The 13953-nt window shown below is 45.5% G+C and overlaps 1 protein-coding gene across 1 annotated transcript in view; it reads right to left on the reverse strand.

The window, feature by feature from the left end:
* LOC142008336 (sodium channel protein type 5 subunit alpha-like) overlaps nucleotides 1–13953 on the reverse strand; it is a 116477-nt gene that overhangs the window by 17171 nt on the left and 85353 nt on the right. The window contains exons 18-20 of the mRNA XM_074985516.1: nucleotides 10904–11058; nucleotides 5941–6114; nucleotides 5282–5404 (exon numbers count right to left, since the gene is read on the reverse strand). Coding sequence (XP_074841617.1) covers nucleotides 5282–5404; nucleotides 5941–6114; nucleotides 10904–11058 — 452 coding nt within the window. The remainder of the gene's footprint in view (nucleotides 1–5281; nucleotides 5405–5940; nucleotides 6115–10903; nucleotides 11059–13953) is intronic.

Raw genomic sequence — 13953 nt, forward strand, 5'->3', positions numbered from 1 at the left:
AGCTATTCACTACATTAAAATGCTTGGAAAACTAAAGAATCCCTTAGTAACAGAGAGAAAGCCGTGTTAGTCTATATGCTATCAAAACAAAAAAGCAGTCCAGTAGCACTTTAAAGACTAACAAAATAATTTATTAGGTGATGAGCTTTCGTGGGACAGACCCACTTCTTCAGACCATAGCCATACCAGAACAGGTTCAATATTTAAGGCACAGAGAACCAAAAATAGTAATCGAGGTTGACAAATCAGAAAAACATTATCAAGGTGAGCAAATCAGAGAGTAGACGGGTGGGGGCATCAAGAATTAGATTAAGCCAAGTATGCAAAAGAGCCCCTATAATGACCTAAAAAATTCCCATCCTGGTTCAAACCACATATTAATGTATTGAATTTGAATATAAAAGAGAGTTCAGCAGCTTCTCTTTCCAAAGTGTTCTGAAAATTCCTCTTCAGTAAGACGCAAACTTTACAATGCTGCTGTATTTGTGATGGTCCCAGTATATTAAAGACAAGGGCTGTTTCTACACAGGCAAGATCTTCTGGAAGAACGGTGCCTTCTTCCAGAAGATCTGCGGAGCTTCTACACATGTAAGACGCTCTTTCGGATTTCTTCTGGAAGAAGGTGCCCCCTCTTCCGGATTCTGTATTACGTTCCAGAATCAGGAAGAGGACGTTCTTCCGGAAGATACTTCTGGAAGAAGGCATATGTAGATGTTCCCTGACTGCTTCTTCCAGAAGAATCTTCCGGAAGAACGTCCTCTTCCTGCTTCCAGAAGAAGCAGTCCTTCATGGCAGCATCCTGCTGGAGAGCAGGGCTGCTCTAGACACCCCCAGCGAGCCTCTATGGTCCCCAGGTCCTTGCAGCCTTTAAAGCTTCAAGGACCTGGAGACCCCATGGCAGGAAGCTGAGAGTGAGTCAGGCAGCACGTGCAGAGCTGCCTGCCACATTCTCCCAAGGCCCCGCAGCGCCCAGCAAGTCCCGACCCGCAGGGATGGCTAGCTGCCCAGTACCCTGCACTGCCCAGGGAATCCCAGGAACCCAGATGAAGGCAGCCAGGACCCCAAAAGGTCTCCAAAACAAAGGGCACCCTCCTAGACTGAACCAGAGCTCCAGGACCTCCTGGGGCTCTGGAGCAACAAGGATGTCCTCCAGGACACCAGTGGGCACCGGAGGAACGCGCCAGCCTTCACCCGCCTTGCCCAGGGCCTGGCTGCCCATGGCCACCCTTCCTGGACACCAGAACAAGTGCAGTGCAAAGTTAAGGAGCTGCAGCAGTGGTACATGCAGGCCTGGGACAGCACCCGCAGATCTGGCCATGCCCCTGCCAGCTGCCCTGTCTCCCAGGAGCTGCGGGACCTCCTGGCTGCAGATGACACCTCTCCACCCTGCGTCAGTGTGGAGACAGCTGCAACCGAGCCCCCTGCTGCACTGGAGAAGGGGCACGAGGGATCCGCCACCATGGATGTCCCATCTGATGGGGAGTCCACAGATGGGTCCCTCGTCATTGCGGTGCCCTCCACTGCCAGCAGCCAGATCCCCTCCAGTTGGGCATCACCCGACATATATGAGGCCACCTCAGGTAAGTGCACACAGTGGAAAAACACAGTGGCGGGGGGACACCTGGGCCCCAGCCCTAGGCCCTGAAGCCCTAAAGCCTGTCCCCGGTCAGGGCCCAGGGCACACCCATGCCTGCGAGCAGCACCCAGCTCCCTCTCCCATGGAGCGCCCCCTGAGCATGCTGAGGCCCCCTCCAGGCAGCAGAGCTGCATCCGGAACCCCCCATGGCTGAGCTCCCCACAGCCCACAAGTCCATTGCTAGGGTGGGCCACTATGGATAGCATCCTGGCTCCAGCATCACGCCCCAGTGGCCGCCCTGGTGAGTGCATGCAAGCCCTCACAGCAGCCTCCCCGGGCACATACCCATCCCATGGTTCTGTGGAGGGGGTAACCAGCTGGGGAGACTGGGGCCGTGCCACACAGGTCCCAGATGTGGTACTGACTCCCCCCACCCAACAGTGGTACCATCTGAGGGCCGGGGCAGCCGGACGAGGAGCCCAGGGCCCGCCAGCCCCATCCAGGCCAGAGGACACAGCAGCCCACCAGCTGGGCCTGCACCAGCCCCCGCTGCGCGGTGGCCACCGGTGCACCAGATCTAACGCAGCCGCTATGAGGAAGAAGTCGCAGCCTACATGGCGGCCCTCTGCCAGCAGAATGCCCTAGCCAAAAGATGGCTGGCCCTCAGTGAGGCTGAGCTCCAGTGGAGGTGGGACACTTGGGGGTGGGTGGTGGGGATGCTCTGCACAGTGTGCGGGGCCCCAGCAGGCCAGCCCCCAGCCCCACCAGCTGCCCCCACAACAGTCCCCCTGGAGGTCCCCTCCAAGGCCCCCCCAGTTATCCCCCCCATAGTGCCCCCTGAGGCCCCCTGGCTGTCCCCCATGTAGTGTTCCCCGAGGCCCCTGCTATTGCCCCCTGAGCCCCTCCCTGCTTCCCCCCAACTGCCCCCCCTGCATTCCTTCTCGGTCCCCCTGCTGGCCCCTCAGCTGCTCCCGTGCCCTCAGCCCATGACCCTGAGGCCCTGGCCACCCTATTGCCCCCGGGCCTGCCTGATGCTGCCCTGAGGGACCTCATAGTATGGCTTGTGGCCACGGTGGGCCCTGTGGAGGGTTGCCCGAGCCACAGCCCACCCCCCTCCAGCCCCTCCACTAAGGCTGGGCACAATGCTGACCAGCCCTACCTGCTGGTGCTTCTGGCCCCATCAGTGCCCTGCAGGAGACCGCGCACCCGGGGTGGGAGGGGCGCCCACAGGTGCTGGGGCTCACGGCCTTCCACCCTGTCCCTTGATTAGGGCCCCTCAATATTCCTACCCCAGTCCCCATCCAGGTGTAGGTGCTCCTGCCCCCTAACCCCCATGTATATAGTTCACTCCCTATCAGGTTTTGGTTGTTACTTCTATTATTCACTATTTACTATTTACATTTTTCACATTGGTAATGGTTCAGGGTTAAATATATGGTAGCATTCAGCACCCCCTTTGTCCCTGGTACTGTGGGGGAGGGTGGGGGGCTGGGGGTGTGTGGGGTGAGCACATGGGGGTGTGTGTAGGGGGTACCTGTGGGGAGGGGTGCAGGGATTAGTAGTCCCCTTGGCTGAATGCCTCCTGAAGTGCCTCCCGGATCTGGAGCCTGTCACAGTCAAGCTGCTGGGCAGGGGCCGCAGCAGGCTGCTGGTAGTGGGGGGCCAGCCCCGCCATCCAGCCCTGGGGCATGGTCCCCTCACGTGCCTCAATGATGTTGTGGAGTGCGCAGTAGGCGGCCACGACCTGCGGGATGTTCTCCACCCCCGCATCGAGGCGCGTGAGGAGACATCTGAACCGTGCCTTCAGACAGCCAAAAGCGCACTCAATGGGATACCGGGCCCATGTGAGCCGGGCGTTAAACAGCTCCTGGGAGGGTGTGGCGTGGCTGGTGCATGGGCGCATCAACCAGGGCTGGAGTGGGTAGGTCAGGTCACCCACGAGGCAAAGAGGCATCATGACATCCCCAGTGGCATGCTCCTGCCAGGGCATGAATGTCCTAGCTTCCATCGTGCGGAACAGGCCAGAATTCTACAGGATCCATGCATCATGTACTCTGCCTGGCCAGCTGATATAAATGTCCGTGAACTTCCCACAGGCATCCACCACAGCCTGTAGCACAATGGAGTGGTACCCCTTGCAGTTGATGTATTAGCTGCCACAGTGGTCTGGGACCCTGATGGGGATATGCGTCCCGTCGATTGCCCCAAAGCACTGGGGGAACCCGAGTGCGGCGAAGCCCTCAACAACTGCGTCCAGATCCCTGATGCTCACCAGCCGCCGCAGTGCGTCAATTTTGAAGTGCCACAGCCGCCCACATTCTAATGAGGCACTGAATATGTATTATAGCGCTTCATTAGTAAACTTCGAAATGGCCATTTGCATGGTCATTTCGAAGTTTTTGGCTAGTGTAGACATGGCCTGAGACCCTGATTTACACCATCCCTAACAGGTGTTTGTTTAATCTGCTCTTTAAAACCTCCAGTGATGGAGATTCCACAACCTATGTAGAGAATCTTCCAGTGCTTTATCATTCTGAGGCAGGGGCTATACACTTCGAAAGGGGCATGTTAATCAGGGCGATAGGAGATAACTAATGAAGTACTGCAGTGAATATGCAGCACTTAATTAGGCTAATTCTCCCCTGCAGCAACTTCAAAGCGTAAAACGTCAAAGTGCTGGCATGTGTGTAGCTGCGAGCACTTCAAAGTGCTTGTGCTACTTCGAAGTCCCTTTACTCCTCAAAATTTTACTCAGAGATAATCTCACTAAGTCAATGGTGACTACTACCTTGAGTAAATGTTCTCATGGGAATACTGGATCAGGCCTTATGATTGTCAGCACTTTGGGACAAAGAACCTGACTTTTATTTTTTCTGAGAAGCATACAGAATGCTTTGGGGCATTATGAAATAAAGGTAAAGCAATTATAATGAAATGCAAGACTGTATTATCTTATTAATTTCATTTTCTTATTAACCAACATTACAATACACATTACTCCTTCATGACCACTAATGCAGAGGATTTCCTATATAAGTGCTTTGAAATATTACCTATTAGGGAAGGCGGTTTCAAACTCCAAGCCTGACAGGCCAGGGGGTAGGGGACAAACTGTGTTCACCTCCCCCCAAGCAACACCCCTCCCCTTCCTATCACCACCCACCCTCTCTTCCCCATAGCACTCTGTTCCCCCAAGTGATCCGACTTTGAGGATTATGGGGCCTGGTGCAGGGTGGTACAGCGGTTGCTCTCTCCCCTTCCCCCTGCACACTTTCTGAAGTGGCAGGAGATGTAGGGCATTGGAGTGCACTTAGTGGGCACAATAGTTCCACTCTCCTCCACTTCACTGTGGCTCCTGCCCTTGCAGGGTGTGTGGGGACAGGGAGGGCCCAACTGCTGCTATCATACACCACCCATCAGGCCCCCCATAATCCCCGAGGTGATGTACCTTGAGGGATAGGATGCCATGGTGGGGTGAGGATGAGGCAGTGGTAACAAAGAGCCCATTCCCCAGCCTGCTGATATTCTCAGGGTGTATGGCCCACAGGGCAGGAGTCTGAGACCCCTGTTTTAGGTGATCAATAATGACTCTCTAAGGTGGCTATATGAAGCTTGCTCCAGGTATTATGATGTCTAGAAGAGCTCTTGCACAACTGAAAAGTAAAATGGAGAGCACCATCAATGTAGCACGTGATTTATGCTTACCCTCATCCCTTCAAACCGTGACAATGCTCTTAATGGTCTCAAAGCTCGGAGAGTCCTAAGGGATTTCATAGGTCCCATTTGGGAGATTCCAAGTGAGTTAGCTATGAGGCTTACTAAAGAGACCTGAATGAAGACACAAGTGAAGACAAAAAGTAAAAGCAAAAATATTAGCACAATCCTACAATATGTTCCTTCTTCTCTTTAGATCTTTATCTTTTGCTTTAAAAAATCTTATGGCTGGAATTATAAATAAGCAGCCTGTATAGCACAAGTAGAAATGTCTCTTAAATGGACACTCACAAGTACAAATTAATAATAAAATCTTGGTCCTATGGAACTTAATAGTAAATTCCCCTTTTTCTTTAGCTATGACAAGATTTCACCCAATACATTTTAACAAAACAAATGTGCTTAACTGTGTTACATGTGCTACCTGAGATTATTAAAGCTGAAAGCATTTTCACTGCAAAATTTAATAGGCTAATGATTTTAATTGCCCACACTGAGAAACATTGTAGAGACCAATTTTCAGACAATGCGTGCTCAGTAATTTCCAAAAAAATCAGTTCTCCTTCAAGGTGAAGCCAAAAAAAAGAAAAAAAGAGATGACATTATGTTGCTGTATGCAGTCCACAGAACTGTTCAAATGCAATACTTACACCTACAATTAGGAAATCAAGCCAACACCAGGCATTGGTGAAATACTTTGTGAAGCCATAAGCCAGCCATTTCAGAAACATTTCGAAGACAAAGATGTAAGTGAAGACTTTATCCAGAAATTCCAACATGGTTTTAATATTTTTTCTGTTGTTAAGATGAATGTCTTCAAATGCCTGGAATAATAAAGATTAAATATAATTTTGCTCTACAGAGTTTCAGTGGACTATTTTAATATGCAGAGATTAGGGATGTATCCACTTTTCATTAGGAAACTTTAAATACTCATCTTGCAAGCAGTTATACATGAGCTTAACTTTATACATGTAAGTAATCCCAGTGCAGGTGGTAATTAAAGTTGGCTGAAAATATAGAATTTGTTCTCCATGATTTCAGAAAAGTTTCATTGTGCATTGAATTATTTCACAGAATGGAATTCAGAAAAATAATCATTTTACAAAAATGCCAAAATGCTTTCTTTAGATATTTTTATATCAAGGACAGTTATGTTTTGATCAAGAACAGATATTGTTCATGTTTATTCATATTTTCACTGCATTATTCAGGGATGAAGGTGAGGAAGGTAAAATAGGAAGGGTGTATGGAGGAGAAAAGGGGTCTCCTCAGAATTCCAACCCTCTGCCATAATGCAGTACTTCATTATGGTGGTATGGCAACTGGATGTGGCTGCCTATCACCACTGTGACAGTGACTCTCTAGAAACAAGGGGTGAGTCAAGGACCATCCCTGTGGTCCCATCTGATGCATCAGCCCCCAGAGTTGTGGCTCATCACAACATTGAGCTAGCAACCTTACACGTATTCTCTTGAAAATGTAGCTTACACTACCTTAACCAGCTCCTACATTGGAGTGGGACCAGGCACAGTATGCTTGAGAGCAGCACTCAGAAGAAACAGCTGTTGCAAGCTAAGGTTATGCTGCTAGGGGATTTGGAACATGTTCTAGTCATACAAGAGGTGCCAATGGGGCCTGGAAACATTGCCATGATCAGTTGGAGGAGCTGAGGGAGGAATTCATTTGAGGATAGGCTGAGGCCACAGCCCGGATTCCAGACACAATAATATAAAAATTGTGGAGTTCCCTAAAATCACATTTTTGGGAGAAAAATATTTTGCCAAACATTTTTCAACCATCTGTAGTGATAATAATTAAAAGTACATATTAGATACCATGGAAAAGTTACAAAATATTACTATATGCAAGGAACAATCCTTGTTCCAGATATACCGCCAATCTTCACTTAAGCTGCATTTTGTGACATAATGATTTGTTTATGGTAGACAACATGGCAACAAGTGGTGAGATGTGGGATGAGAAAATTTACAGTTAGGTGTTAGAAATGCCAGCACTGATGTCTGTTATGCTTCCTCAATCCTGCATCATCATAAACAAATACCCCAATCTAATAGCTTTCTTTAATAGAATAGCATATAAAGATTGTCAGGAATACCCCAATCTAATAGCTTTCTTTGATAGAATAACGAGCCTTGTGGATAAGGGAGAAGCGGTCAATGTGGTATACCTAGACTTCAGTAAAGCATCTGACAAGGTCTCACATAATATACTTATCAATAAACTACTCAAATACAACTTAGATGGGGCTACTATAAGGTGGGTGAACAACTGGCTGGATAACCGTACCCAGAGAGTAGTTATTAATGGTTTTCAATCCTGCTGGAAAAGTATAACTAGTGGGGTTCCACAGGGGTCTGTTTTAGGACCGGTTCTGTTCAATATCTTCATTAACGATTTAGATATTGACATAGAAAGTACACTTATTAAGTTTGCACATGATACCAAGCTGGGAGGGGTTGCAACTTCTTTGGAGGATAGGGTCATAATTCAAAAGGATCTGGATAAACTGGAGAAATGGGCTGAGGTAAACAGGATGAAGTTTAATAAGGACAAATGCAAAGTGCTCCACTTGGGAAGGAACAATCAGTGTCACACATACAGAATGGGAAAGGACTGCCTAGGAATGAGTACAACAGAAAGGGATCTAGGGGTTATAGTGGACCACAAGCTAAATATGAGTCAACAGTGTGATGCTGTTGCAAAAAAAGCAAACATGATTCTAGGATGCATTAACAGGTGTGTTGTGAACAAAACACGAGAAGTCATTCTCCCACTCTACTCTGCATGGTTAGGCCTCCACTGGAGTATTGTGTCCAGTTCTGGGCACCGCAGTTCAGGAACGATGTGGAGAAATTGGAGAGGGTCCAGAGGAGAGCAACGAGAATGATCAAAGGTCTAGAGAACATGACCTATGAAGAAAGGCTGAAAGAATTGGGCTTGTTTAGTTTGGAAAAGAGAAGGTTGAGGCGGGATGTGATAGCAGTTTTCAGGTATCTAAAAGGGTGTCATAAGGCAGAGGGAGGGAACTTGTTCTTCCTCGCCTCTGAGGATAGAACAAGAGGCAATGGACTTAAATTGCAGCAGGGGAGGTTCAGGTTGGACATTAGGAAAAAGTTCCTAAATGTCAGGGTGATCAAACACTGGAACGAATTGCCAAGGGAGGTGGTAGAATCTCCATCACTGGAGATATTTAAGAAGAGGTTAGATAGCTGGCTTTCAGTGATGGTCTAGAAAGTGCTTGGTCCTGCCATGAGGGCAGGGGGTTGGACTCGATGGCCTCTCGAGGTCCCTTCCAGTCCTACTCTTCTATGATTCTATGATTACTCTACAGAGAGCGAAGAGACACACACATACACATCCTGCCTTCTGCACTGTTCTAGGAGCACTGCTAAACTTTTTGGACACATTTGGTAGCTATGCAACATACAGAAGGAAATTGAGACATACCTAGGATTCATAAAAATATTTTACAACATTCACACTTTGTCACACTTCTTCTTCCTTTGAGACTGAACTGACTAAGGACACTTTAGTAATCTGGGGAAGTTCAAACTCGCAAATTATATTCACAGGCTGTGTCTACACTGAGCCCTAGGGCTGACAGTTTGATGCAAATAAGCAGGCTTGAAAATGCAAAATGGTGGGTCATTTGCACATTTGCATTGCTAATATGCGTATTCATGAGGCTAATTTGCAGAAACACTCAAGCTATGTAGACATGGTTCTGCTGGCAAAAAACCCTTTTGTCAACAGCCCCTTATGCCTGATTTTTTCCCAGCATAAGGGGCTGCCAACAAAGGTTTTTTAAAGTTCTGCTGTGAACATGCAAATTAGCTTCAAGAATACGCACATTAGCCACATGAATATGTAAATAATCCACCATTTCGCATTTTCCAAGACTGTTTGTTTGCATCAAACTGTCTGCACTAGGGCTCTGTGTACAAACAGCCATACATGGCACAGCATATTTTCCCTTATCTGGGCAGCTGTACAATAAGGCACTTTCAATATTCTTACATACAGTTCAAAGCCATTCTGCATCCTTTCTTCAGTCTTGTTTTTTTAGATGACATGAGCAGGGTGCACATGAGGAGTTTTCATGTGGCATGTGCCCTTTTGCCACTTCAAAACCTTTTTATTTAAAACTGGAATAGAGCCCTGCCGCTACATCCTCCTGGTCTTTTATGGCATAAGGGGGGCAGTGAACCCAAATTTTTCTATGTATCTGTCTTGGATGCAGACAGGGAGCTCTACATAAGCCTGATAACTTGTCTCTCTCATCAACAAAAGTTGGTCTGATAAAAGGCATTACTTTACCTGCCTTTTCTCTTTATTTCCAGTAGTTTAACTTTATGTTCCAAGAGAATCAATATGACAGGTAAGAATCTTTGATTTTAAAGAAGTACATAAAAATGATAATCTATGTACATTGAATAACTGCCATAGAAAAGCCAACATACAAGCAGAATGGAAGCCATTTCATGTGACTTTACAGTCATTGCGAAAAATAAATGACCCCCATGTGAAGTAATTTTTCCCTCTCCCTACCAGTCTGAAAGAAAATGGTTACTCACCTTTGCAACTGCTGTTCTTCGAGATGTGTTATTCCTGTCCATTCCAACACGTGAGTGTGCATACCGAGTACTTTTCCCTATCAGTACCTGTCAGGTTGACTGTAGCACTCCCTGCGGCGATGTCTCTCCAACATCACATATATACCCCTGCTATTCCAAGCCCTGCTCAGTTCCTTTGTGCCAAAGCAGTCTGACATATGGGAGATGGGAAGGTCTGGAATGGACAGGAGCAACACATCTCGAAGGTGGGCAGTATTGTCATTCCAAACAGTGGGGTGCCGAGGCCTCCCACAACAAGGCCAGTGCACTGTGCACCCAGGGAGCAGAGGCCATCTTCTGAGATTGTCGCCAAAGCGCTGATTCCATGAGAATGAGTTTAAGCCTCTGGTCTCTTCCTCTTCTAGTCTTGGCTTAAACCCCCTACAAATGCTGCACTTATCTGGAAGATGGCCCTCTTCCAGACACTTAAGGCATGCAATGTGTGTCTAGCCCTTAGGCATATGCTTCCCACACTTAGATCAAGGTATGAAGCCCTGGTGCTGCTGCATGCCCCCGAGCCTGAGCAGACAAAAGGATAGGAGCCACCCCTCCCCCAGTGCTAACTAACTAATTGCTTAACAGTTAGACTAATCTATACTCTAAAGAATTTGAAAACATTTAAAGTTGAGTGAACACAGAATTTGTGAAGCAAGAACCAGATGCTCCAAAGGCTGTCACTAGCAGAAAGAAGGAACTGAGCAGGGCTCAGGTCAGCAGAGACATATATATGATTTTGGAGAGATGTCACCACAGGGGGTGCCATAGCCAACCCAATGGGTTACACTAAGGAAAAGTATTCAAATGACCACGCATATTAGAACATGCATGCAGATACTGGAATACACAGGAGCAAGCACTTGAATAAGAATACACCCTTCTGCCCTAAGCAAAAAATCTCACGCTTTGGATATATCGTTAAAGCTATGTAACACCTCTACAAACAATTTTACAGAAATGAGATTAAATAAAAATTTACCAGGGCCCCACTGCTCAGTAGGATCATGAATATGATAAAGCTTTCAAACCAGTTATGTTCAACAATTTTGTAGCAGATTTTCCTCAGATTCCACCATGTTTGGCCTGGAGACTTTGTGGTATTCACTGTACAGCAAGGGAAATGTTGATTACAGCCTGAAAGAGAGGGACACATGTTACATGAACACCCAAAACAGCCAGGGAAATATAAGGTTATAACTATTTAGTAAATACTGAATTGCTAGTGCAGTTTCTTCATATTACAACTTGCATTACAAGTTATATGTCACTTCTTGTCCAGTGCCTTGCTTTATTCTCTTTTAAAATTACTGCTTCCTAAAGTATCTTTGTTTTGTATTCATCATCATCATCATCAATAACCGTGGGCTCAGCACCCATTGGTGTCTGATGCCTCTCTCACTGTTTCCTTCCATCTTTCCTTATCCAGTGCAGAGTGGCTTAGTTTCTGTAGACTAGCTCCATCCCAATCTACTACATCATCTATCCATCCTCTGTGGGGTCTGCCTCTCCTATTTGAACCATCCATTTTGCCGATAACTAGGGTCCTCGTTTCATTCATCATTCGTTCTGCAAATATGTCCAAATAGTTGTAGCTTCCGCTTTATAACCTTCTGCAGCAGGCTCTCTTTCGGCTGTATCTTCCCATATAATTCCTCATTGGTGACCTTCTGCATCCATCCTATTCTCAGAATATTTCTATAACAACTCCTTTCGAATGCCAATATTCTTCTTTTCGAATCTTTTGTTATCACCCATGTCTCACATCCACACAACATGCTGCTGAATACACACGTTTTCAAGACACCCAGCTTCGTTCTTGAGCTAATTGCTTTGCCTTTCCAGATCTTATCCATTGCCTTCAAACTTGCTCTTGCTTTCGCTACTCTAGTCACTATTTCCTTCTTACAGGAAGGAAGATCATATGTTATGTTGCTCCCCAGATATGTAAACTTCTCTACATTTTTAGTTCAATACCATCCACACTGATCTTCCTTCCTATTTCCTTATCTCCAAATACCATTGTTTTGGTTTTATCAATGTTCATAATCAGTCCGCACAGCTTTCCTTCTTCGTTTAACACTCGCACCATTTTTGCTAGCTTCTCCTCATCTTCCTCAATGATAACTATATAATCCGTGAACCTCAAGTTGTTAAGTCTTTTCCCATGCACAGATATCCCTTCTACCTCTTCCTTGATCTTGTCCATCACTCTCTTCAGATGTGCGATGAAGATACCTGGCTATATTGGATCTCCTTGTCTCGTACCTCTACTTGGTTTAAACCAACTTCCCAACACCCCACATGTTCTCACCACTGCCTCCACATTATCACTGATATCTTTCAACAACCATAGTAGCCTGCTAGCCACTCCATATGACTCCAATACCGCCCAAGTCACTTTCTGATCTATACTGTCAAATGACTTTTGAAAATCGACGAAGCAAGTGTATACGTTTTTGTTCTTTCATTGAGCTTTCTCTGCTATCAGTCTTAGCGCAATATCTGCTGTATGGTACTTCTATATTTTCTGAACCCTGCTTGCTCATCTGCTATATGTTCTTCTATTTGAAATCTTAATCTCTCAGTCAATATCATCAGCAGCACCTTACCTAGATGACTCGTCAGGAAAATTGTTCTGTAATTCTTGCACTCCAATGTACTCCCTTTCTTGGGTATTGTCACTAGCACAGATCTTGTCCATTCCTTAGGTGCCTTCCCTTCTTTTCATGCTATATTACATAGTTGGTGTATTTCCTGAATCATGCTTTCTCCGCCATATTCGATCATCCCTCCCATGATCTTAACATTTCCAGGGCTCTTGCTGTTCCTTAGTCATTTCAATGCTTTTTCTACTTCCTCCTTCGAAATATCGGTCTTGCTCTCGATGCTCAGGGGAGATATCTCTTTCAATTCTTCAATCAGTCTGTCTGAGGCACTCGGGTCCAACTGTGTTTTGTATATATCAGTGCAATATCTCGTCCATCGCTGCACAATCTTCTCCCTGTTCATGAGCACTTCTTCATTCTCATCTTTGATCTCCATCTGCTTCAGTTGCCATTTCCTATTAATATTCCTAAATTGTTTTGTATTATTTGACCCAAATATCACAGCTTATATTTTCTAGACTGAATTTCTTTGTATTACTTGTCCATGTGTTTTATATTTCTTATTTCATTATTTCTGTGTCAGCACTGATGTTTACAATACTCCTCAGTTTAGTGACGCATGCAAATTAACCTGGTGTTTTTCCTCACTTCCAAATAATTAATGAAGGTATTAAATAGCACCATAACCAAAGCTGATCTATTTAACATCCTCTGTTTATGAATTGTCCACAAGCAGCTTCCAGTTTTTGCAAACTTATTTGCTGTTCAAAACTACTCACTGAATCACTTAAAGAAATAATTCTTGATCTACAGATTGTTTACGAGCAGGTTGTCATGAGTATTCAATTATTCAAAATTCAAACTGCATTGGCTTCATTAGGCACTTGTTCTCTGGTGAAATGAATGCAAACATTTAAAACGTTTTCTATATCTCGTATAATTACTCATATTTATGAGTTCAACATTGTCTAATATTCAGTAAAGGTCATTGTTTCACAAACATTCCTGTCATCAAACTGATCCTCTAGGATATTTGCTACAAAATGGAACAATAGAATGCACAACATATAAAATATATAAATAAATAAAACTGTTCTTATTTTGACTCTATCCCTCTTCTTGACAATCTTTATATGCTACTTTGGCCCCAAACCTGCCTACACTTTATTACATGCTTCACTGTAGCAGGCAGGTAGTCTTCAAAGAGCTACTCCCTGGCTCCAGATTAATCTCATACATAAGTAGTTAGGGTCTTAATAATCTTTGCAGCACAAGAGCTATGTCTGCCTTAGTATGTACAAGACATCTGACCTGTTGTTGACATAACCAGAATGCAAACCAATAACGAATAATCATAATATTCACTACAATTTTGTCTGGAATTTATTTACTTAGCTATAAAACTGATCTATGAACTTGTTTA

The sequence above is a fragment of the Carettochelys insculpta genome, chromosome 2, assembly GCF_033958435.1.
Source record: "Carettochelys insculpta isolate YL-2023 chromosome 2, ASM3395843v1, whole genome shotgun sequence".
Classification (NCBI taxonomy): Eukaryota; Metazoa; Chordata; order Testudines; family Carettochelyidae; genus Carettochelys; species Carettochelys insculpta.